At 39.2% G+C, this 27,250-nt stretch overlaps 1 protein-coding gene across 2 annotated transcripts in view; it reads left to right on the top strand.

Annotated features, from left to right (window-relative positions):
- Inpp4b (inositol polyphosphate-4-phosphatase type II B) overlaps positions 1 to 27,250 on the top strand; it is a 784,856-nt gene that overhangs the window by 548,313 nt on the left and 209,293 nt on the right. Inside the window, exons 12-13 of one of the 2 annotated variants that reach the window (XM_047566293.1) lie at positions 20,870 to 20,981; positions 25,604 to 25,676. In XM_047566293.1, the coding sequence (XP_047422249.1) occupies positions 20,870 to 20,981; positions 25,604 to 25,676 (185 nt within the window). Of the gene's footprint in view, positions 1 to 20,869; positions 20,982 to 25,603; positions 25,677 to 27,250 lie in introns of those variants that run through there. The other variant, XM_047566291.1, reaches the window with a different exon arrangement.

Below are 27,250 nucleotides of genomic sequence, written 5' to 3'. Positions count from 1 at the left end.
TAGAGATATGATGAAGACCTTTGAGTTACCATAGATATATCTGCTTATAATTGGAAATCATGGAATAATGTCTTAAAAGTGAGAGATTCAGGAAAAGGAAGTAGACAACTTTGCTGAGTACTCTAAGTTGAAATACTAGTAGAAGATGATTTAGTTTTGCTGATCTTCAGAATGTATTTAACATGAGTAAAATCAATATACTGTTTCTATATAGCAGAAATATTGGACTTCTCTTTAATTACTTTTCTTCCTCTTAGCAACAAAATAAAATCTTCTGTAGGAATCTTTATTGTTCAGTATAGACTGCTTAAACTGTGGATCAGTCACATTTTAACCTCTAAAATAATTACTAGATGATTTAGTAATGCATCATATAGTAAAACAAGTGAATACCCCAAAATGGGAACTTTCAGGTCTTTATAGCCCCCCTTTAAAATTGTTTGTTCTAATTAGTTTTAATGACAGAAGAATGCATGTTGATTCATCTTACACAAATGGAGTACAACTTTTCATTTCTCTGGTCATAAATAATGTAGAATCACACCATTCATGTAATCAGACATGTACGTAGGGTAATGATGTTTGTCTCATTCTACCACCTTTCCTTCCCCCTGCCCACTCCCCTCTCATTTCCCTCTACATAATCCAAAGTTCCTCCATTCTTCCCTTACCCCTGCCCCTGTTATGTATCGGAATCCTCTTATCAGAGAAAACATTTGGCATTTGTTTTTGGGGGGATTGGTTTGTCTTTCTTAGCATGATATTCTCAAACTCCATGCATTTACCTGCAAATGCCATAATTTTATTCCTCTTTATGGCTGAGTAATATTCCATTGTGTATATATACCACAGTTTCTTTATCCATTCATCTGTTGAAGAACATCTTGGTCAATTCAACAATCTAACTATTGTGAATTGAGCTTCTATAAACATTGATGTTGCTGCATCACTGTAGTATGATGATTTTAAGTCCTTTGGGGATATACCGAGGAGTGGGATAACTGGGTCAAATGGCGGTTCCATTCCAAGTTTTCTAAGGAATCTCCATTCTACTTTCCAGAGTAGCTGCACCAATTTGCAATCCCACAAGCCATGTATTTTTCCCCACATCCTCGCCAACACCTGTTTTTGCTTGTATTCTTGAAAACACCCATTCTAATTGGAGGGAGATGAAATCTCAGGGTAGTTTTGATTTTCATTTCTCTAATTGCTAGAGATATTGAACATTTTTTCATATATTTATTGATCAATTGTATATCTTCCTCTGTGAAGTCTCTGTTCAGTTCCTTAGCTCATTTATTGATTAAGTTATTTGTATTTTTGCTATTAAGTTTTTGAGTTCTTTACAAATTCTGGAGATTATTGCTCTATCTGAGGTGCATATGGTGAAGATTTTCTTCCACTCTGTAGGCTCTCTCTTCACATTATTTATTGTTTCCTTTGCTGAGAAGAAGCTTTTTCATCTGAATTCATCCCATTTACTGATTCTTGTTTTACTTCTTGTGCTTTGGGAGTCTTGTTAAAGAAGTCTGGTCCTAAACTGACATGATGAAGATTTGGGCCTACTTTGTCTTCTATTTGGTGCAGGATCTCTGGACTGACTAATTCCTAGGTCCTTGATCCATTTTGAGTTGAGTTTTGTGCAGGGTGAGAGATAGGGATTTAATTTCTTTTTGCTGCATATGGATTTCCAGTTTTCTCAGCACCATTTGTTGAAGAGGCTATCTTTTCTCCCTTGTATGTTTCTGGTACCTTTGTCCTGTATGAGATAACTGTATTTTTGTGGGTTTGTCTCTGTGTCCTCTATTCTGTACCATTGATCTACCTGTCTAATTTGATGCCAATACCATGCCATTTTTGTTACTATTGCTCTGTAGTATAGTTGAAGGTCTGGTATTGTGATACCCCCTGCTTCACTCTTCCTGCTCAGGATTGCTTTGGCTATTCTGGGTCTTTTTTTTTTTTCCAAATGAATTTCATGATTGCTTTCCCTATTTCTTTGAGGCACATCATTGGGGTTTTAATTGGAATTGCATCGAATCTGTCTAGTGCTTTTGGTAATTAGCCCTTTAAAACTAGTGCCCCCTGTCTGCTGTTGTGTATTTGCCTAGCCAAACTGAGTGTCTTTATTGTGACTGTCAATGGCTCTTCATTCTCAGGTGCTTTGCTGTAACAGAAGTCTGGATTCCCGGGTTGTCCCATGCTCTGGCCATGACAGCCCGTGCTCCTCAGCTCTGCTATGACACCTGAGGTCCACCCTCAGTCCACGCCCTTCCCTCAGTCATTTCTCTTTATTCCACTGGAAGCTGCCCTCTCTCTTCATCCCTGGGGTAGGATAGGCATCTCCAGAAGTTGTCCTGGACTGTGACTCGTGGCCTCAAACCACCCAATTCTTCACATTACTGAGGTCAACCCCAGATGTCACCTCCCCCATTTCATGACAATTTTAGTTTGTGACACATGGGTCTCTCGTCAGCACTACTCCTTTTTCTTCCTGGATTCAGGACCACTTAGGTGACCTTGTCAAGTCATTGGCCTCTCAGTATTTTCTCCATCGTACCTTGGCAACCCATTCAAGGTCATTCCTGGGTCTCATCACTAATCCAGCCCCTCCGGAGTCTCCACTTGAAGCATCCTACTTGCTGACTCCCACCTCCCCACCTGTGATACACAAGTTCTGGCTGTTCTTTAACTACACAGACTCACTGATGCTGTGCTTCTGCTCTGTCCTCCATGACCCCTCCCCCATATCCTCTCTCCTTTTTTGGAGGGGGAGGGATGGGGGTGGTCCTGGTGATTGAACTCAGGAGCACTCCAGCACTGAGCCACATCCCCAGCCCTATTTTGTATTTTATTTAGCGACAGGGTCTCACTGAGTTGCTTAGCACCTTGCTGTTGCTGAGGCTAGCTTTGAACTAGCGATCCTCCTGGCTCAGCCTCCTGAGCTGCTGGAATTACAAGTGTGTGCCATCATGCCCAGTTCCTATCCTCTCCTCTTATCCAGATGATGATTCCACAGTCCACCCCTGAGAGATCACAAGACAACTCCCTCACATATTCCCTGAACTCCTGTGCCTCTCTTTCCTGTTCCTATATTCCCTGAGAAAAATGTAACATCATCAACTTGTTAATGAAAATTAAAAACTACAGTAACAAAATCCGGCTAAGCCCAGTGTTTAGCTCATCTACTCTACACGTCTACACGTGCATTCCTGTAGTCGAGGCGGCTGAGCAACCTGACTTCTAGGCTTACAGGTTGCATTTGAGCACATGACCCCTGACCATCTGGGTACCCTAACCCATAGACCCACGTATTTCCTGGTTCACAGTCTCCCAATCTCTGGGAACATTATCTTATGCCACCTCATTGTGAAACCTCCCAAATCTCTCTCCTCATCCTCTTTCTCAGCTGATGGATCTGGTTTCTGTTCCACTGAGAAGAGGAATCTGACAATTGCCCATGCCCAATTTACCAACCTGTCTGCATCTCCTTTGCCTTCCCTCCTGCTTCTAAGATGGACTCTGGCTTCCTTTCTACCATCAATGCCTCCATACTTATTGTAGATTGCACCTCTTCTGAACTACCCAGATCACTCCTACAGCAGTTACCTCCTCCTCCTCTTGTGTCATAAATTATCACCTGCTAGATGTCTCTTAATGTAAACACAGTGCCATGCCGGGCTGCACATCTCCTGACTCATGCTCCATTCCCGGCTGCACTGCAAGATCTGTCTCTACGTCTCTTCCTCTGATTGTCCTCTGAACCCGTCCTCCTCAGCCTCTTAGCCCTTCCATTTTACCTAAACGACACTGGTCATGATCAGTAGTGACTCCATGCCACTAACTCCAGAGGGTAATTCTCAGTGATCCTTTTTTTTTTTTTTTTTTAATTGTAAACAAATGGGATACATGTTGTTTCTCTGTCTGTACATGGCGTAAAGGCATACCATTTGTGTAATCATAAATTTACATAGGGTAATGTTGTTTGATTCATTCTGCCATTTTTTCCCTTCCCCCCCTCCCCTCCCACCCTTACCCTCCATCTATACAGTCCTTCCTTCCTCCATTCCTGCCCCCCTACCTAAAGCCAACTCCAACCCCAACACTAACCCTTCCCACCCCCCATTATGTGTCATCATCCACTTATTAGCGATATCATTCTTCCTTTGGTTTTTTGAGATTGGCTTATCTCACTTAGCATGATATTCTCCAGTTTCATCCATTTGCCTGCAAATGCCATAATTTTATCATTCTTTATGGCTGAGTAATATTCCATTGTATATATATACCACATTTTCTTTATCCATTCATCAATTGAAGGACATCTAGGTTGGTTCCACAATCTGGCTATTGTGAACTGAGCAGCTATGAACATTGATGTGGCTGTATCTCTGTAATATGCTGATTTTAAGTCCTTTGGGTATAGGCCAAGGAGTGGGATAGCTGGGTCAAATGGCGTTTCCATTCCAAGTTTTCTAAGGAATCTCCACACTGCTTTCCAGAGTGGCTGCACTAATTTGCAGCCCCACCAGCAATGTAAGAGTGTACCTTTCTCCCCACATCCTCGCCAACACCTGTTGTTGCTTGTATTCTTGATAATTGCCATTCTAATTGGAGTGAGATGGAATCTTAGGGTGGTTTTGATTTGCATTTCCCTTATTACTAGAGATGTTGAACATTTTTCCATATGTTTGTTGATTGCTTGTATATCTTCTTCTGTGAAGTGTCTACTCATTTCCTTAGCCCATTTGTCAGTTGGATTATTTACATTCTTGGTGTAGAGTTTTTTGAGTTCTTTATAGATTCTGGAGATTAGTGCTCTATCTGAAGTATGATTGGCAAAGATTTTCTCCCACTCTGTAGGCTCTTTCTTCGCATTGCTGATAGTTTCCTTTGCTGAGAGAAAGCTTTTTAGTTTGAATCTATCCCAGTTATTAATTCTTGCTTTTATTTCTTGTGCTATGGGAGTCCTGTTGAGGAAGTCTGGTCCTAAGCCGACATGTTGAAGCTCTGGACCTACTTTTTCTTCTATAAGATGCAAGGTCTCTGGTCTGATTCTGAGATCCTTAATCCATTTTGAGTTTAGTTTTGTGCATGGTGAGAGATATGGGTTTAGTTTCATTCTGTTGCATATGGATTTCCAATTCTCCCAGCACCATTTGTTGAAGAGGCTATCTTTTCTCCATTGCATATTTTTTGGCCCCTTTGTCTAGTATGAGAAAATTGTATTTATTTGGGTTTGTGTCCGTGTCCTCTATTCTGTACCATTGATCCACCTTTCTATTTTGGTACCAATACCATGCCGTTTTTGTTACTATTGCTTTGTAGTAGAGTTGAAGATCTGGTATTGCGATACCCCCTGCTTCACTCTTTCTGCTAAGGATTGCTTTAGCTATTCTGGGTTTTTTATTCTTCCAGATGAATTTCATAATTGCTTGCTCTATTTCTGCGAGGTACATCATTGGGATTTTAATTGGAATTGCATTGAATCTGTATAGCACTTTTGGTAGTATGGCCATTTTGACAATATTAATTCTGCCTATCCAAGAACATGGGAGATCTTTCCATCTTCTAAGGTTTTCTTGAATTTCTTTCTTTAGTGTTCTGTAGTTCTCATTGTAGAGGTCTTTCACCTCTTTTGTGAGATTGATTCCCAAATACTTTATTTTTTTCGAAGCTATTGTGAATGGGGTAGTTTTCCTAATTTCTCTTTCTGAAGATTCATCGCTTATGTATAAAAATGCCTTAGATTTATGTGCATTGATCTTATATTCCGCTACTTTACTGAATTCACTTATGAGATCTAAAAGTTTTCTGGTGGAATTTCCTGGTTCCTCTAAGTATACCATCATATCATCAGCAAATAGGGATAGTTTGAGTTCTTCTTTTCCTATTCGTATCCCTTTAATTTCTTTGGTCTGTCTAATTGCTCTGGCTAGAGTTTCAAGGACGATATTGAATAGAAGTGGTGAAAGAGGGCATCCCTGCCTTGTTCCAGTTTTTAGAGGGAATGCTTTCAGTTTTTCACCATTTAGAATGATATTAGCCATGGGTTTAGCGTAGATGGCCTTTACAATGTTAAGGAATGTTCCCACTATCCCTATTTTTTCTAGTGTTTTGAGCATGAAGGGGTGCTGTATTTTATCAAATGCTTTTTCTGCATCTATCAAAATAATCATGTGATTCTTGACTTTAAGTCTATTGATGTGGTGAATGACATTTATTGATTTTCTGATGTTGAACCAACCTTGCATCCCTGGGATGAAACCCACTTGATCATGGTGCACTATCTTTTTAATATGTTTTTGTATGCGATTTGCTAAAATTTTGTTTAGAATTTTTGCGTCGATGTTCATTAAGGATATTGGTCTGAAATTTTCTTTCCTCGATGTGTCTCTGTCTGGTTTAGGAATCAGGGTAATATTGGCTTCATAGAATGAGTTTGGGAGAGTTCCCTCCTCTTCTATTTTCTGGAATACTTTGAGAAGTATTGGAATGAGTTCTTCTTTAAAAGTTTTGTAGAACTCGGCTGAGAACCCTTCTGGTCCTGGACTTTTCTTTGTTGTAAGGCTTTTGATGACTTCTTCTATTTCATTACTTGAAATTGGTCTATTTAAATTGTGTATGTCCTCCTCGTTCAGTTTAGGCAATTCATATGTCTCTAGAAACCTGTTGATGTCTTCGAAATTTTCTATTTTGTTGGAGTATAGATTTTCAAAATAGTTTCTAATTATGTTTGTATTTCAGTCATGTTTGTTGTGATATTTCCTTGTTCATTCCGAATTTTAGTGATTTGGGTTTTCTCTCGGTCTTCTCTTTGTTAGTGTGGCTAAAGGTTTATCAATTTTGTTTATTTTTTCGAAGAACCAACTATTTATTTTGTCAATTTTTTGTATTGTTTCTTTCGTTTCAATTTTGTTGATTTCAGCTCTCAGTTTAACTATTTCCTGTCTTCTACTACTTTTGGTGTTGGTCTGTTCTTCTTTTTCTAGGGCTTTGAGCTGTAGTGTTAGGTCGTTTATTTTTTGAGTTTTACTTCTTCTATTAAATGCGCTCCATGAAATAAATCTTCCTCTAAGTACTGCTTTCATAGTGTCCCAGAGATTTTGATATGATGTTTCTTTGTTCTCGTTTACCTCTAAGAATTTTTTAATTTCCTTCCTAATATCTTCTGTCATCCATTCATCATATAGTAGCATATTGTTTAATCTCCAGGTGTTGGAGTAGTTTCTGTTTTTTACTCTTTCATTAATTTGTAACTTCAATCCATTATGATCTGATAGAATAAAAGGTAGTGTCTCTATCTTCTTGTATTTGCTGACATTAGCTTTGTGGCATAATATATGGTCTATTTTAGAGAAAGATCCATGTGCTGCTGAGAAGAAAGTGTATTCGCTCTTGGTTGGATGGTATATTCTATAAATGTCTGTTAAGTCTAAATTATTGATTGTGTTGTTGAGATCTATGGTTTCTTTGTTCAATTTTTGTTTGGAAGATCTGTCCAGTGGTGAAAGAGGCGTGTTAAAATCACCTAGTATTATTGTGTTATGGTCTATTTGGTTTCTAAAATTGAGAAAGATTTGTTTAACATACATGGATGAGTCACTGTTTGGGGCATAGATGTTTATGATTGTTATATCTTGCTGATTTATGCTTCCCCTAAGCAGTATGAAATGTCCTTCTTTATCCCTTCTAACTAACATTGGCTTGAAGTCCACATTATCTGAAATGAGGATGGATACTCCAGCTTTTTTGCTGAGCCCACGTGCATGGTATGTTTTTCCCCATCCTTTCACCTTTAGTCTATGGGTATCTCTTTCTATGAGGTGAGTCTCTTGCAGGCAACATATTGTTGGATCTTTCTTTTTAATCCAATCTTCCAGTCTATGTCTTTTGATTGATGAATTCAGGCCATTAACATTCAGGGTTATTATTGAGATATGATTTGTATTCCCAGTCATTTGGTTCATATTTAAAATTTTTCACACATCTTGGTTCCTCCTTTATTTGACAGTTCCTTTAGGATAATTCCTCCCTTTGCTGATTTTCTTCTTTGTTTTTTATCTCTTCCTCATGAAATATTTTGCTGAGAATGTTCTGTAATGCTGGCTTTCTTTTTGTAAATTCTTTTAGCTTTTGTTTATCATGGAAGGATCTTATTTCATCGTCAAATTTGAAGGTAAGTTTTGCTGGGTATAAGATTCTTGGTTGGCATCCATTTTCTTTCAGAGCTTGAAAAATGTTGTTCCAGGCCCTTCTAGCTTTTAGGGTCTGGATTGAAAAATCTGCTGATATCCGTATTGGCTTCCCCCTGAATGTAATTTGGTTCTTTTCTCTCACAGCCTTTAAAATTCTGTCTTTATTTTGTATGTTAGGTATTTTCATTATGATGTGCCTTGGTGTGGGTCTGTTGTAATTTTGTGTATTTGGAGTCCTATAAGCCTCTTGGACTTGATTTTCCATTTCATTCTTCAGATTTGGGAAATTTTCTGATATTATTTCTTCAAATAGATTGTTCATTCCTTTGGTTTGTTTCTCTAAGCCTTCCTCAATCCCAATAATTCTCAAATTTGGCCTTTTCATGATATCCCATAGTTCTTGGAGATTCTGTTCATGATTTCTCACCATCTTCTCTGTTTGTTCAACTTTGTTTTCGAGGTTAAATATTTTGTCTTCAATATCTGAAGTTCTGTCTTCCAGCTGTTCTATCCTATTGGTTATGCTTTCTATGGAGTTCTTAATTTGGTTTATTGTTTCCTTCATTTCAAGGATTTCTGTTTGGTTTTTTTTCAATATCTCTAACTCTTTATTGAAATGATCTTTTGCTTCCTGAATTTGCTCTGTTAACTGTTGATTGGTGCGATCGTTCAATGCCTGCATTTGCTCTTTCATCTCATCGTTTGCTTCCCTAATCATTTTAATTATGTATATTCTGAACTCCCTTTCTGTCATTTCTTCTTCCATGCTGTCATTGGATTTTATTGATGTAACATCTAGATTTGTTTGGGGCATTTTCTTCCCTTGTTTTCTCATATTGTTCAGGAATCAGTGGGTCATTAAGATATTGCAGATTTCCTCTATCAACTTATAATGTCCCTGAAGATTGCTAGTATATCCCCTCTTATCCTTCAGTAGCCTGAAGTCTTGGAGGAGGTTGATAATGCAGAGCTCCACGAAGAAGCTGCCTCTCTAGGTGTGGTGACCCTCAGGTGGCGTATATTCCCTGCTAGTGGGCAGAGGTGCCTCCACTTGTTGACCAATGGTCATCCAATGGGGAACTAGACTGCGGGCTGAAGCAAGGCCTGTTTGTGCCTGTGTCTCTGGTTTTACCGTCCCTGTGGGAAAACCTCCCCCGGCCGGGAAGACTCATTCGGTGGGGATGTCTCGCTGGTCAGTTGCCCTCCTAGAGGTTCCCCTCAATCTACAACTACCACCTGGGCTGGGCTGTCTTCTTCTGCAACGATCCCAGGGGCCTGGACCTACGTCCTGGGCCTGGGAGCCTCACCCGTCGCAGGCGAGTCTTCTTAGGCTGCCTCTCCCAGAGAATCTTCCTGCCACCCTGGAAACTTTGCTCCACCCCTAGGCGTGTCTCTGTGCGGCTCTTCCAGCAAGAAGCCACCTAGCTCCTGGGACCCTGCTCTGCACCTAATCGCCTGGCTATGCAGCTTCTCCTCTGAGCCACCACCTGGAGCCCCGTACAATAGCTCCGAGACACAGAGACCCGCCACACACCTCCTCCTCCGGACAGCCGCCCGGTTTCTGACGCAGTCACTAGGAGTCCAAACAACTCACTTCGGGTCTCCTCCTCCCGCCAACCACCCGTAGCCCTAGGCAGTCACTCCAAGTCCAAGTGACCCGCCCTTTTCCTCCTCCTCCTCCTTGGGGTAGCCCCCCGGGTGTTCAGGAGCGGTGGCTCCGAGACCAAGTAACTCACCACGCTCCTCCTCCAGGCAGGCCACCGGTGTTCAGGAGCGGTCGCTTTTAGTCCAATCAACTCACCACTCGCCTCCTCCTCTGGCAACCACCTGTGGCTCTGATGCAGTCACTCCTAGACCAAGCAACCCACCGCTCTCCTCCTCCAGGCAGGCCACCAGTGTTCTGGAGCAGCTGCTCCGAGTTCAAACAGCTCATCATGCAGCTCTTCTTCCAGCAACCGCCCGTGGCTCTGATGCAGTCACTCCCAGACCAAGCGTCCCGCTGCGCTCCCCCAATTCCCCCGGGCAGTCCCCCGGTGCTCAGGAGCGCCCACTCTGAGTTCAAACAGCTCACCACGCAGCTCCTCCTCTGGCAACCGCCTGTGGCTCTGATGCAGTCACTCCTAGACCAAGCATCCCGCCGCGCTCCTCCTCTTCCTCCGGGCAATCCCCCGGTGTTCAGAAGCGGTCATTCTGGGTCCAAACAGCTCGCCACGCAGCTCCTCCCCAGGCAGCCGCCCGGAGCTCCAGCGGCTGCTCGAGTCCAAGCGCTGTGCTGAGCCGCCTCCTCTACGATGATCCCAGTTGTCCGTGTTTACCGCTCCAGCGGGGGGAGGGGCGTCTCGCCGAGCAACTCCACAAATTCCCTGCGTTCCGGGGCTACCGCCCCATCCGGGACGCCTCCCCAACAGGAGAGACTCACCCGGCGGCTTTGAGTTGGTCCCAAGTCTCTCACTATCTCCTCTTTTGAATCTTGCGTCCTGGAGTAGCGTGAAATGCAGCCGCCCTCTAGTCCACCATCTTGGCCCCTCAGTGATCCTCTTAATGGCCTGTGGACACAATGGATCGCTTGCTTGCTCCTTCAAACATGTTCTGCACTTGGTACTGGGACACCGGAATTTCTTTTTCCCTTCCTACCACTATGTGTCTTTTCCTGTTTGCTCCTCAGCACCCTGACCTCTAAATGTCGAAGAGTCCTATTTCTCACTTTAGTGTGGGTTCTTCTTCTCCTTCCCTCTTCATTCATCCTCTTTTACCCAGTCTCCAAGCTTTTAATAGCACCTGTGCTTCTGCGTGTGTATGAACTGGGACCAGACTTAGGGGCTCACACATGCTAAGTGTACATTCTACCACAGATTTCTTCCCCAGCCGCTGGCATCTATGTTCTGAAGTTGCCTCTCTTTGCATCTCTAAAACCTCTGAAATCTCTCTCCTCTTCCTCTCTTTCAACTCATTCATCTGGTTTCTGTTTCAACAAGAAGAGCAATCTGACAATTTTCTACAGCACAGTTTCCATCCAGTCTGCACCCGGTCTGCCTCGCCTCCTCCTGTAATGACCCCTCACTTCCTATCTAAAATCAACACCTTCCCTAGTGTGGATGGTTGACCAATTCCAAGAACTCCTGATCCTCACATCCAACTATGCTATGATAATTCAACTTTGAGTAAGTGCCTCAAATCTAAAATATGCAAAACTGAGGGCCTGACTCCTGCCCACTGCCCACCTCTCCCCTTGAAATCCCGTTCTCTCCACAGTCTCCCCTTCCAGGAAACTGCTTTTCCCCCTTCCCATTTCTTAGGCTCAGATCCCTGTGGTCTTGGAGTTCTCTTTTTCTTATCCTTTCCTACCAACCCGTAACAACAGTATGTTATTAACTCTCGCTCAAAAGAAAACTAATCTCTGACCCACCTCATGCGCCTCCAAATTTCTGCCGACTCATCCTACTGATCTTCACTTTGCCCCCAACCTCCTGCCAGTTCATTTTCTGTACTTGCAGCCAGTGTTCTCACCTTAAAACTTATTCCAGTTCTCTATATTGTATTTTTTTTTTAACTCATTCAAAGTAAAGGGCAGAGTTCCCACAGTGGTCTGTAGGCTTCACATCATACCATCTACTCTCTGGCAGGGAAACTGCCCCGGGTGTCTGAGATGCCTGACCCTGTGGTACCTGCTCTTTAGGACTCCTCTCGTTCAGTTCAGAAGTGCCCTGAATGTGACAGGAAATTCACTCTCTTCATCAGCCTACCTTCTAAACCACAGGTGGTGAGGTAGACAATTCTGTAATTTCATATAGGCGACTGGGGTAGCCATGTCTGAGACACAGTCCTAGCAGACTGAAGAGGAAAGTTCTCCTGCTGGGCCTGAAGAAGTGAACTTTAAGGGTAGCTTCAGAACCGAGCATCATTCTGGCTGATAACTTGAAAGAAAATGAGGACCTGAGTCACATGGCCACAAGGAATCAATTCTACCAGTCACCCCCAGGAAGAAGGTTCTTCCGTGAGAGTTCAGCCCAGCCTGCATTTGAATTTCAGCTGGTTAGACCCTAAGTAGAGGACTCTGGCTGAACTTCCTTTCTACAGAAACTGTGAGATAGCCAATGGGTGCTGTTTTAAGACTGAGTCTGTGGTAACTTGATATGCAGAGATAGAAAACTAATACATGCCTCTTGGACTTAGTGTTCCTGGTACATCTTCCCTCTTCCCCACCTACCTAGCTTTAGCCACGTTGGCATATGCCATTCCTGGTTTAGGGCAACCATGGTCACCTAAAGACCTTAATATCATCTGTTTCTTTCTGGAAAGATCTTGCCCCAATTAAGATATATGGCTCATTTTATTCCTTTCCTTAGGGTGTATCCAAACTTCATCATATGAAAGAGGCCTTTCTTCCATTAACCATAAAGTAGCAGCCTCAGACCAACTCTCCTCTATCTTTTTACCCTGCTTAATTTTTGTTCTAGGCGTTTATCATATTCTGATATATTTCTCACTCATTTACCTTTAAATGTGAATTCCTGAGGGTAGGAATTTTGGTTTTTTTTTTTCTCTGTTGTTGTATTGTACATGGAATAGTTCTTAATAGAACAAGTAGTTGCCAAATAAATGTTTGCAAACTAATATTTTCTGTAATTTCTTAACTTATTTTTATATTTCTATGGAGTTGATGCAGTTGTAAGTATTTTTAGTGATATCAGATTAAAGAAAATAAAAATTTGAAAACGGGAAGATTTTATAATTGACAGAATTTAAAACAAATCAAAATGCAATTAAGCATAAAAATATAGGCAGTAAGAGTTGTTCAGAGTACATGTCTCCTTGAATTTCTGATTGAATAGGCTTGAAATGCATTGTACTTTAAAATTACATTCATACAATGTATAAGTTTGACCTTTTAATACCAGCTCTTCTGTTGGTATTTTTTGTACTCTCCTACTATTAAAAACTAACTTAAAACTCAAAGCACAAGAAAACCTGATAAAAGTGTGCAATTGAAAATCTGAATATTAGTGTTTCCTCATTGGTATTTAATTGATTATTTACTAATTTAATCCTTCAGTTCTCCATGTACATTGTCTATGGATGTTTTCGGTGTCTAAGAGCATTTTGATTAGTTTTATGAAATTTGCAAGCAATTTATGTAAAAAACAATATCAAAGGAACAAAAGCAAAATTCCTTAGCTGTCAATATTGTTTGCCCTTTGCCATAAAGATTTCTATACATGTAAATTTTTTGATATTAAGTTTTTCCCTGCTATGTGCATATAATCTCATATTATTCCATCCCTTCTCCTATTTTTCTTCCTTTCCCAGTTGCCTCTGCTAATGTGGATTTTCTCTTCCTACTAGTCTTTCCCTTTCTCTTGCTCAAAAGTAAAAGTGCAAAGAAAATAAATATAATAAAACAAATTCAACAAAAATCTAAGTAATGGTTTCTTTTTTTAAGTCTAAATGTGAGAGATTTCAGGCAGGAAGAGGCCAGGATTTATACCATGGTGTAGATTCACTGGTTTGGTAAATGTATTGCACCACCTGAATGAGCATCTTCCTATCCATTCTGATGAACTACTTCCCATTGGTTCAGGTGGAACTTTTTCTTTCCATACGTGAGATTTCCAAGGTTTTTCAGATATTTCAAAATCACAACAGATGGGATAAAATTCACACTTGGACTCTGGCATCCCTACCTAGTAAATGTCAGAAATCAGATTTGGTTGACATGGAAAAGGATCGCCTTTTAATAAATATGGTTTTTATATTCCCAGACCAAAATTGATGTTTTTATTGTCTATTAAATTATTATTACAGAAAATGGCTCTGTCCTTTCTCATTTCTTTGATTTCATGAACTAACGTAAGTCAAACTGACCTTGTGTTATTGTATAGTTCTAGAATTGTAACACATGAATAAATTCTCATAACCACCAATATAATTAGGATACAAAAAACTCCTTTCTGCTGCTCCTTTGTTTCCTGTGTCTACCCACAAAACCCCTAGCAACCACTAATTTGTTGTCCATTACAAATCATTTTATTTTTTGAGAAAGAAATGAATAATTGGATTCCTGACATTCATTGCTAGATGTTTGTGTATTTACCATGTATCCTGTAGAGCCCTCTGGTTTCGATGTCACCTGTTTCCAGAACCATGATAGTGTAATTTGGATCTGTCCCTCACATTGTCATCCAGGTGATTTTGGACTTTTCATGGTACTCTGGTCCTTGGGTCATTTTTCAAAATTTCTAATACATATACTTGTATCAGAACCAAGCATGCCCAGCTTGGTTGAGCCTGAGAGCTTATAAACAATATTAAGACGTCCTTTTCCAGAACTTCATTCTCTCTACAATCTCTCTGGCACTCTCTTGTTTCTTGGGGTGATTCTCTTCTGGATCCTCCAGTGGGTTTTGCTTTCCCACTATGCTGTGTAACTCCACCCCCTTTCTGGGACCACATAGCAGGAGAATGGAGGGTAATAAAAGATAAAGAGTATTTTGCCACACCCTTGGGATCATAGTTCCTCCAGTCAGAGAGGAAGCAGTTCCTCTCTCATAGTTTTATAGGGAACTTTGAGTTTTTGCCCTGATTGTGACCATATTTATTGTTGCCACCACCATCTGCAAAATTACATGGTAGTTGGGGCATGAGGGAGTGGAACAAAGAGATCTCTTTTCTTTTTTCTTTTCTTTTCTCTTATTTTATCTTCCTTCTCTTCTCTTCTCTTTTCTTCTCCTTTTCTTTCTTTATTATTAGGAGACCTCCTTCCTTCACCTCCAGAACTAGAGGACTTTTCCTGGATCGCTGTCTGCACTAATGCTTATCTCTACATTTGAGACTGTGTTGAATCTAGGTCCAGGGATACCAGAGGGGGAAATTATAACCTCACTGCTGACACCTTCCCTCAGTTTGCCTGGTGCTCTCTTCAAATCCCTGTCCTACTGTAACCGCTCCACATCCTGGTTGTGTCTTTGTGTTCCGTGTGTGTGACGGGCTAGAGTGTGCTGCTTCTCTGCTACCTGGAGCCCTCCTGGCAGATCAAGATGTCTGATAATTCTACTGTAATTTTAGTTGCTTCAGCCTCCTGACCATGGCATTTCCAAGGAGCCAACCTTGTTTTCTCACTTTTCTGATGGGATACTTCTTCATTCAAGGAGACAGTTGGCATTTCACCTTTATTATTGAAAGAAGTTTCAAAATATAATTGATAACATTTGAATTGTGTCTGATGGGGGTGAAATTTATGTTAGTAGAATTCCTACTTTTGGGACAGTTTCATTTTCAGCATTAAAAGGGGACCTACAGGCCTAAAAATGTGATGGTGATTATTTGTACTCTTGAATTTTTGTGGTCCAAGTTATATAACTATGTTACGCATTTGTAAAAGCATTTTTTCATGTTTAAACCTAAGATCTGTTACTTTGGGTTACATAAATCTTATGAGATAAGTGGATGGTTTACAGTTTTCATATTTTATAGCTGGGAGACCTTTATGGAGGCTTGCCTGTTCCCAATCACAGAGCTGTTTACTATATAGGGAATCAGAACAATGGCTAGGAACTCTGCTACTCAAAATCCTCGATGCTTCCCACCACTTCATTCTTCATTATTTAATGATGTGTGATGAGGTAGATCAGTTTGAACCAAAAATATCAAGCTGTCCATAATAAACTTGACAGATCCTAATATCAGGCCTTGAAAGACAGGTGCTATTTAGTCCATCCTTTCTGGGTAGTGACTGGGCAATGTCCTAAGACTTTTAACATGAGAAAAATAAAGTAGTGAAAAAGCAGAGCTTTAGGCAGAGAATTTGGCATAGATAGAATGCAAGGGAAAGATACTGGAGAACAGAAGTAGATTCTCTTAAGTGTAACATAAGAGATGTGATCAATCTGGATGTTGTTCTTGGAAAGAGATACATGTAAGAGATGTTATGGGGGAAGAATCAGGGTTTAGTGATTGACTGGAGTATAAAGACAAGGCAGAGGGAGGAGAGGAGTGTTTTTGGTTTTGGTTTTAGAATAAAATGCTCTTGCATGAGTTTGGGTTTGAAAAAATGAAGGGTTAGTTTCAAGCTTCTAGAATATTAAATAATGACATAAGGAGCAACGGTATTTGGAAATAGAAATTGGAATTGAGCTGAGAATATAAAATTGTGGTAGATCTTAGAAGAACATTGGAATCCCATGATAGTGGGTGGAATTTTTGGAGGTGAATCTATAGTGAGAAAAGATCAAAAACCCTAGAACTAAACACTCATGAATTTCATCTAGAATAGAGGTGTTCTCACCTCCATGTACTTAAAGAGATCCCTCAATTTCATGAGTTTAGCCCTGCTGTGTAAATTTGTGTGCCAGAAGATCATCAGGGTGTGCTCACTGACTGACTGGCTCTGTTTGTTTATTTATGGCCTTTGTTTATTTTCCCGTCCAGGTGAGCTTTTCATTTTCTAGTTACACATCTAGTTGGTTGCAATGTAAAGCACGTCTTGCAATTGCAAATTCCTGGGTATGTACTGGTGCTACTTCGTATTCACAAAGACAGACAGTGCTAATGATGCTTTTCCCTGGATGTTTACAGAGTCATTTGTTCGTTTGCATCTCTGCGACATTTCCAAAATAGAAAAGTTATTTACATGTTGCTTTTTAACATTTCTGGAAATATTTTTCTTTTCTCTCTTATTATTATTATTTTTTTCCTTTTGCTGTAATAAGGATGGCGGAATAGATGAGAAAGAAGTTCAGAGGATGAGCTTCATTAAATTGTACTTGGTTTGAAGAACATTTTGCATATATACTTCTAAAATACATGTGTACATGTCAGCCTATGAGATTAAATATATTAGAAAGTGTCAGAAAGTTATTTGAAAAGCATATTTTAAAAAGCTTTCATTACCAACTTATTATGTATCTGAAAACCTGGGTGAGAAAAATGTGTGTAGATTTGTGTTGCCAAAATCCCCCATTCTTGTCTTCCACATCTCCTTGTCATGGTTAAATATTTAAGTCTCTACGGATGGAAAGAGGACCTTGACGTTGTGATGGAAATACAGCAGTGACCATGAACTATCCACTTTGTATTTTCTTATGAGACTCTGCTTTCAACAGTGATGATAATCCAGCAATACACTCTCTGAAATGACAGTTTCTTTTTCTTTTCTTGGTGTAGCTGAGGTTTTTCTAACTGCACCTCATGTTATTGCCACCCGAATTGCTAGGAAAGTACCTGAAGATTGCTTCTGTTTCGGGTTCAGTCAAATGTGTTGTTCAGTGATTCCCCAGGCTTGGCACACATTTGGTTTGTTTTGGTTTCTTTGGGCTGAAAGTGGGAAGGGAAGGTGGGGGATTAAGGAGGAGAGGCTAGCATGTGCCTGAGATTGCCCTTGAGTCTATATTAATCTGTGATGGCCTATGATGGCAGTTATGAAATCATAGAAGAGACTAAAGATGGGTTTCAAGTGCTGATAGTGTGGAATAGCTGTTAGAGACCAACTCTATTTTGTAGTAAAAGGAACTGAAATGCAGAGAAATGAAATTATATGTACGTGGTCACATAGTTGATTAGTAAGGGGTGGAAGTAGAGCTTGGATTTCTTGATCGCTAGTCCAGAACTTTCTTAAATGTATCTTCTCTGCAGATGTGATGAATTTCTGTTGGTTAAAACCCAATAGAATTTCAGTAGTGAATAATGGTTAAGCTATTATTATTAACCTTCCCCAACCTGATGGGTGATAGGTAATTAATCATTTAAGAGTAAATTTGTTTTCTAAATCTCTATGATGTCATCTTTGAATGGACCTTCTGGAACATGAAATAAATATTTCTTTTGTGACTCTTCTGATTGAAGAGAGGTGTTGGTATCTGTAATTTTTGTGTGTAGTAAATTATTATATCAAGAATCTACTTCTATATTCTATATTCTAGTTCAGTGACAGGGTGCAATTTGGGTTGTTTTGGGTTCATTTCTAACCTGGTTTAAACATTTTATCTTCTACAAATCTGAGATGAGGAGATATACTTTAGGGTACTCAAAAGACCTGCCTATCTAAAATGATTGGGAGGGGAGGAATTGACTCTAGAATTCTATGGTATCACTAGTTTAAGCAAGCTCCTGACTTTGATTCTACTCAGGGACTAAGCAGAAGCCAAGAAGAGATAAACCTGGAAACCCAGAAGGTAGACAAATCATTGAGCAAGTAGCCAGATAACTACAAAAGAGGGAATAGATAGAACTGTAGCTCAGAAGTTGACTCCCATTGTGTATTACTTTTTCATCTGCTGGAGGATTTTGAAAGGTTCACTTGTATTGTGATAGTTATGGATTTATGTACTCTGCACTACCAGGAATGTGGACTTCATACCATCATCCGTTATCACTAAGTCTTATATCTCCGGTGATATTCAAGCACTCTTGAAATATATGTGCCATGAGATCCTATGCTCTTTTTACTGTTGTTTTAGATATTTTTTTTGAGTGACATTTCTGAGGGGAATCGTATTAAATATAATTTGATGCCTTAATGTCAGTGGCGATTGTGTTGATGCTGATGCTGTACCAGTACAACTCCTAGGCACTGTGATGAGCACAGAATTCAATCCTTGGGAGAAGTCTGACTGAGTTACGAAGGAGGAAAACTTAGCCTCACGTGGTTGTGTGACTTGCCCAGCTCAGTCCTTGAGTTGACACTTGTCGCCATTATGGCAGAGGTCTTTTTAATTATTACACAGCCCTGGAAGAGGCTGTGAAAAGTCTACCTACTGTTTCAACTCATTAGGTATGTTATTTGGATTAGTTTGTTAAAAAAAAATTTAGAATGTTATACATAGGATTTACATTCCTGAAAGTTAAGCTAGCTTAGTTTGCTTAAAGAATCATTTTTAAACAATTCCTTTTGAGAAGAAAGAAACAATTCCTTTATTCATTTAGATAACTGATTTTGGGGGTGGGGAAGAGGAGTCTGCCAATCTCTATTTTAAAAAAGCCTTTATCAATGAGGATTTTTATTACACTACTAGGTCTGGAAGAATTATGTTGAGTTATGCCCCACAATGCCTGTGAGAAGTCATTAAGTCATATTTAAGTGGGAAATGATATAATGAGTTCTTTAACGCTATCCCAGAATTGGAACTAATATAGTTTTCTACAGTATCACAAACTGTAATGTCTCCAGTATGTGTATCTTCTTGGTGGGGAACATTTGATTTTGTATATTAATATCAAAAAATTGAGACAATAGTAGGATGATTGCCACCAATTTTAAAATGACCAACAAGCATTTTACTTCATATTTCAAGATTCATAAGAATCTTTAGCTAATAGTTAACAATAAACCACTTCTTTTTCTGTGTCACCTCTATTTTATTGCACTATGATATTAATTGTGTACATGAATATTTTCCTACTCTAGGATTTTCCTACTCCAGTTTCCTTAAAAGCATAATTCAAAAGATCCTTTTAATTTTTACCCTTTATTTTCATGATCTAGTAATATAGTCATGCTTCCTTTCACTTAGTTTACTCATTATTTTAATTAGTATTTTTGGCAAACAATACTGATTTTTTATTCTTCTTTTCTGATACCTCTTATAATAACATAGCAACATTTAGAAGGAATTGTTAAAAGAGATACACAGATTAAAGTGAAAAGCAAATTTCAGAAAAGAACAGAACTCAAAACGAAAATGAAGTGTCGTGATCACTATCATTCGGTCAGGGTGGCTAGCGAGAAGGTACAGCAGCATGTCAGACCCGTTGGGTGACATGCTACCTACTTTCACCATAGACCTGGAGGGAAACATGTAATTATGGGTCACAGTGTTGCCATGGTATAAAGGCAGCACTTTTTCCTAAAGATTTTCTTGCTGGGAAAGAGAAACAAGAGAATCTTAAAATGTGGTAGTTCATTAATGTATCTTTAGTTTTCATGGTAATTGCCAACCATAATACTTTTATGGTGATGAAAAAAATGACATTAAAAATCTAATAAAGTTATCACCTTTAAGCTCAGCAGAGTTGTTCAGTGACCAAATAGACTTGAAGAAGATTAGCACAGGGGCTGCTACTTTGTTACCTTGGACGAGTCTTCCCATCCCTTGAGTCTCAGCTTCTGTGTCTGAAAAATAAAAGACTATAGTAAATAAACTCTAGGTTGTGTTCTGATTTGCGTGTACCTTAACTAATGTTTGCTAGGAGAGTTTTTCTTAATCTTTTCTCTTCGGAGAGAAAAAAAAATACTAGAAAAAATGTACAAAGTCAGATTTTGTAACCAGTGGCTTAGCCATAGATGGATACATGATCGTTTATTTTCATTCCTTTTTTATTCAGCTGGAGTTGATGTGATAGGTCATGCAGTTGGTATGGTGGGACCATGGTTTATGCCCTTGTTGACATTTTATGACTGCAGGTAGACGGCTGATCTGTTCCACAGGCAGTGTTCCCTCCCTGAGGCTGCTCCTGAGGGCTCTTGAAGTAGTTTTTGACATAATTTATCTTACAAATTCAGGTTTAATTTTCATTTGAAATTAAAAATACCAGCATAAGTAACACTATTTGCCGTTTTTAGCAGATATGTTTAAGACAAGGTAAATAGCAATGTTACTGGTTTTCAGAAACAACAGTGATTTGAACATGTTTAGAGAGAGAGATTCTCACTTCTGCATTTCACTGATTTCTGCTTGCAGAACTTCAGATGGTGGCAAAGTGGTCGGCACCATAGAAGTCAGTGTCGTGAAGATGGGGGAGATCGAGGATGGGGAAGCCGACCACATCACAACAGATGTGCAGGGACAAAAGGTAGGTTTGCAGTCAGCTCGTTGCACAAATTAAATTAGAAATGATCAGCTTTGCCAGATGCCTGTATCACTGACACTCTGTGGGGCTGGAAATCTCATTATTCAAAAGATAAATGAGAAATCGGCTCTGGAATTGGAGTACAAGATGAGTGTTTCATCCTCTGAACCAGAGGGTCCACTTGTATGAAACGAGGCAAAGCTACACACCATTCAGAAACACCTTTCTGTTCACTGCCAGCTCCCTTGCTGGCACTGCCTCTTCTCAGTTGGAACGAAAGTATTGATCATTGTTGCATTCTGTCATAATTAACCCTGCATGAGATGCACAGAAGATTCTGGGAGGGCTTCTGCCAAAAAGTAACCTGCTCTCTCCTCCCAGAGCTGTCTTTGGAAAGAGATGCAATTTTAATTTGGATTTCCTTTTTGTATGATGGAAAGCAGATTTAACAAGAACTTGGTGCCTTATGAAATTGTACAGAGAGAGGCAGGAAATAACATGTTGCAGAGGGACAGCTCTAGAAGAGGGACAATACCAGCCAGAAGTGAAGCAGCTCTTTTGAAGCCTATGATAAAGGTGCAGTGCAAATAAATATGTGCACAGGATTTTCTCTTTCTATTGCTTCCTTTTCTCTAAAAGAGAAAAACCTGATATAAATATTAACCTAAATTCCTTTGTTAGGAATGCAGTGGCCTATTTTATGGAAACAATTGAAGCACAGACACATATTTAAAAACTGCCAATGGTTTTTTTTTGAGGAAAATGGGTTCTTTTATATACTTTAATTTCTACCTTCACATAATTGAACATTTTTAAATGATAAGGCCACTGTGACTTATTTTCTAGTTTATTGTTTCTTACTTTGGTGCATGTTCAATTTTTGGTACTTATGAAACATCAACATGGAAGATGTTTATCCAACACTTAACAAGTAAATGATTTTTATAAAATATCTAAGACTTTCAACAAAATATTTTTCTTGTACTAGAATTGGCTAGCATCTTCTGTGCTGTTCCAAACTTTGTTTTTCTTTATTCCCTTATTCTCCCATTGGGACATTATTATATATCATAAGAAATATTCCAAGGAGGCCTAGAGTTTAAATCAGGTCACTTGCAAGTGTCAGGGCTAGGGCAGAGTTTTGCCGGAGATCCTCAATGGGTTTCTGTATTCGAGAACTCTGTCCTGGGTTTGGTCCTTTCATTCTAGCATTGTTCCCTTTGGAGTCTCATATAAGACTCATTTGGGTCACCATCACATGAACTCTGTATCAAGTTTAGGGAAAGATGACTTGGATGCTAAGTGGGGAACTGGATTCAGGAGTAGACAGATCATCATACCTGGACCTGTACCCATGAACCAGGAGGCCAGTAGCAGAAATTCTTCCCATTTCAAAGCAGAGCTGCTTTCCTCAAAGCCGCCTCCCCTTTCTCCTCCAGCTCACCCACTCCTGACTCCAGACTGTCTCTGTTAGGAGGTAGTGCACATTGAATCATACTCTTTTCATAGAAAGAGAACTTGATACCTAGGAACTTGCCCCACCAAAGTCCTATATAATGCTTTTGGCTCAGTCATCTGAACTTAAAAAAAATTGTAACTGAGCTATTCTAGAAATAGAAGGTGGCAGTAGACACCCTGGGTGAGTCATAAGTTGACAAAGAGAAGAAACAAACCAAAGGTTGGCAGCATCTCTGTCACCTCTGGATTTTTAGAAAAACTGACCTTTTGTGAATATTTAATAAAGTAACTATCAAGTCTTTTGGTAATCCATAACAAAATTCATTATTGAGTGGAAAACATATATTAAGATCCAATATGCATGATATTTAGAAGAATATATGGAAATATTTTTTTCTCATTGTGTTTTCAAAATGTGGCCAGAATTCGTGGGGGTGGTTGTTTTTTTAGAACTGCAAATGATGGATCCTTCTGTAGATCTTCTAAAATCCATAGGAAGTGTATTAACATAGTTTTTTATTAATGGTGATTTAGATCTTGAATGATTGACATATGTGAAAAGGGAAGGTAACAAGTAAAATATATCCCTAATATAGCATCACTTTTGCTGCTTTGCCTAATTTGAGGATGAAGGAGTGTATTTCTGTTAGCATTGCAGTTTTTGTCCTGAGAGTAACACATGTTATCGCTCATGTAGATTTAAGCAGGTAACAGTGAAGTCTATATTATTCAAAATACCTTAAGCTGGGTGACTTGAATAGCAGGAATTTATCTTATGGTTCTGGAAGCTAGAAAGTCCCAGATCAATGTGTCTATTAGTTCAGTTCCTGCTGAGGAATTAATTAGTATTAATTTAGTAACTATTTTTGGATATTTTCTATTTTGTGCTATGAATTTAAATTTTGAGAGCATGATAAATAGAATTTTAAAATACAGTAAAATCTCAATAGAAGATGGCTCTTTAGGTCAAAATTGTCCTGAATATTTGCCTTCCAGTTTGGATGGGAGCTATGAGTATGGGAAGGTCATATTTTTGTGTCCACTTTGTAAATAATACAGACCTTCCATTAGGAAACATGAAGCTGTCTTTTATTACAAGGAGACAGGCTGCTTCATATAGGAAAGCAGTGTCAGAATAATGGCCTGGTCTCAATAAATTATGGACTTTACTCGAAAGGTTCGATCTCACCTTTCCTGTAAGTTATGTTGATAATGTTCTTCTTTTGGAAATGAGGATGTCTTATAGCTATAGATCTAGTTATTACATGGAAGGGTGTCAGGGACAAATCATGGGAAAATATCCAGAACAGTCTGAGAATATTAGGTTTGATTGGTCTGTAAATACCCATTATACATGCTGGAGCAGAACATTGATATGATGAATATAGTGTTTATGAAAGATTATTTTAACAGCCCTGTATAGTCTGAAAGGAGTAGAGGAAATATTGGAAAGAGGAAAAGTAAAGAATTTTAAGTATGCCCAAGCATCATTGCACATTACTTCAGTGCTTTGAAAAGTACGTTTCCAAACAAGCTGTGAATTAAAAGAAGGGTACCACCTTTGACTTTTGATTGGTCAGAGGAATGGTTTAGAGGGCATCAAATTTTAAGAGCTGTTTGTGATTTTTCATTCTTTCAGTTAACTAGGACCTCAGTAAAATAGTTACAAAAGCTCCTGTTTCACCCACCCACAAATTTACTGTGTTACATGATGAACAATACAGCAGAGGAATAAGTAGTAGACTGAAAAATACAGAAAGTGACATTTGAGTCAGTGCTTTGATTATGTGCCTTCCTCCTCAAAGTGTTTAGGGAACCTAAACATTCCTTCTTTAACAGGAACCTCAGTTTTCATGATTCCCAAGGGGGACCAGGCCCTGGGGGCAGACAGGCAAGCGGTGGGGGGAGTCAGGTGTGTTAGAACAACTGGGAAGTCCCCAAGGAATTCTGGTCTAACCTCCTGGGGAGGGTGATCTGAGCCTGTGCATTCTTTTGAGCATGGCCAAGCAGAACCTACAGGAGGATGAACGCTTCCCTTAGTTACTCACCCAAAGAACTTTCTAGGTGTTTTTTTTTTTTTTTTTTTTTTTTTTTTTTTTTTTTTTCCGTTTGCTTTGTTTACTTTCTCTTGTTTATAGCTGGTATATGTTCTCAGAAAATTCACTTTCCTCCTTCCCCTGAATCCCTCCATTTTGGGGCCAGAAATAGAAGGAAACTCATGAGAAGAAATGGATTCCAGATCTGCCTATGTGAAAACTGCTCTCTTCTCAACCTCCTGTTTCCTCTGTTAGTTACAGTTCCATAGGAAGCTGAGGGAGAGTTCCATCTTAGTGATGAATTGCCTGGAACTTTCTCTCCCATCAGGGTTCATTCCCTAGGAGTAAGTCCATGAGTCCTTCTGTGTCTCTTCCTTCTCTCCATCCAGAGAGGTATCAGCTTTGTGAATGTCGGGAAATTGATCTAGTAATCATGGACCCCGGAGATCATCTTGGTTAGAAATGGTCCTCATACTCTACGAGCATTGCATTGTTTTCCTAGAGACAAAATATCCTTTTGTCCTATACACTTAAATGTTACTGTATTTTAGCCCAGCAAGGTGGCACAAACCTATAATCCCAGCAGCTTGGGAGGCTGAGGCAGGAGGATCTCGAGTTCAAAGCAACCTCAGCCTAGGCGAGGCTCTAAGTAACTCAGTGAGACCCTGTCTCTAAATAAAGTACAAAATAGGACTGGAGATGTGGTCAAGTGCCCTTGAGTTCAATTCTTGGTACCCCCTAAAATCAACAAACAAAAAAAAATTAAAGTTGCCTTTACTTAAAATCTGGAAAATATTTTGCTTTCTATTGTTCTAAAATTAACCCAGTGGAAAAACAATTGCAAATAATTCTGCTAGTAAAATATGATTTGCTCTACTAGAAAAATTTCCCTAGCACATTGGGATTTTTCTCAACTCTTTCTCAATTCTTCCCCAAGTAGCCTTTAGCCAGAACTGAGATGTATTTCATAATTGTGTAATACAAATGTCTTACATATAAATATGAGTAAATAATCACAAATTAAACAAGCTCCATGGTAAAGAAATGTTTTCATGTTTTTACAAAAAAATAATTTCATTTCTCATCTTGATTATTTTTAATATATTTCTTTTCTCTTTTATTTTTTCCTAGTGTGCCCTGGTATACGAATGTATGGCCCCAGAAAGTGTGAGTGGAAAAGATAATTTACCTTTTTTGAATGCAGGTATGTAACTCAGTTTTGGATACTTACATTAGTGTCATATGAACATAAATTTGAATGTTCTATAAAGTTAACTCTGAAAGTGGGCATTTTTCTCAGAGAATGACTTCTGAGCACTTAGTAAATGAACTGGGAATCAGGTGCAGCCAGCAGAATGGGGGAAGATTGTATAATCCCATAGGAAACCTAGACAGACACCTTAGCTATATGCAGAATAAGCAAATTCCTCTTGACTGTTGAATTGAATATTATATGAAACAAGAAACACTTAAAGACAAATAGAAAGTGAACCTCTTATCTAGTTTGACTTTCTACTTATATACTTCATAAAATGAAGTTATTAAAATAATGGACAGGCTGGGTGTGGTGGTGCAAGCCTGTAATCCCAGTGGCTTGGGAGGCCGAGGCAGGAGGATCACAAGTTCAAGGCCAGCAAAAGTGAGGCACTAAGCAACTCAGTGAGACCTTGTCACTAAATAAATACAAAATAGAGCTGGGGATGTGGCTCGGTGGTCAAGTGCCCCTGTGTTCAATGCCTGGTACCAAAAACAAAAACAAGAACAAACAAAAAACAATCGACAGATAAATTCAATAGGAAAAATTCATAACCACATTGGAACATTCCTAGGCCTGTGTCTGTTACTCATAGTAACACATTTCAATTTCAACAAGGCATCAAACAATGTATTAAAGGCATTTATGAATAAAATGGAGATGGATGGTATGGTTAGGATATACGTGATAATATTGAATATGTTCAATTCAATAACTTTTTGAAGGATAGTGTAAGTTATGTGATCATTAATGGCTACTCTGGTGACAGGCAGTAGATCTGTTGCCTTGGTCCTCCACCAAGTGTTTTGGGGAAGGTTTTACCCTTGGCAACACTGTGCAGATGAGGAAATTGTTCCATGTCCCCCACCCGGTAAATAGTAGTGGGTACGGCATTCACACGAGTTTCAGTACCAAGGCATTTATTTTTGAGTCCCAGGCCATGCCACTACTCCCCACGTTGCTGTCACAGTAACATAAGTCTTGCTGCTTTTTCTTGCCCTGCCATGTTATTTATATTTGAGTAACAACATAGATAGCGTGAAAATCAGATTAATGAATGGAACAGAACTTCAAAGGCTTATTAATACATAGCCTCTAAATTATTAGCTATTTATTAGGGGCAGCTAATAATAGGAACTGGAGAAGGGAATGCACCGTTTGGCTGTTTTTATACAGACAGAGAAATCAAATTAAATTTAATTGATAAATATGTTAAAAAAATCAACTCTACTTATGCAAAATGAAGCATTATGCCAAAAAAGAATAGCTGCTTCTCAACCTGTGAACACATGGTATGGGAGATTTTTGTTTGGATGGTTACTTTTAATTGAAGATTTAATCTCAGAAGAGACATGCATTTCAGTGTTGAAGGCTCTACCCAGACAGCTAGATCATCCATAGACCATAAAATGTCTGATAAATTATCAGCATGGTTAAAAGATCTGAAGTGTTATCAAAGGGTCCTGTTCATGTTTATTTTTTCACCTGAAGGTTTTAATCAACCTTTAGTACTTTATTTTAGT

This window comes from Sciurus carolinensis, chromosome 10, assembly GCF_902686445.1.
Source record: "Sciurus carolinensis chromosome 10, mSciCar1.2, whole genome shotgun sequence".
NCBI classification, from domain to species: Eukaryota; Metazoa; Chordata; class Mammalia; order Rodentia; family Sciuridae; genus Sciurus; species Sciurus carolinensis.
This window is presented reverse-complemented; position numbering and strand designations above follow the sequence as displayed.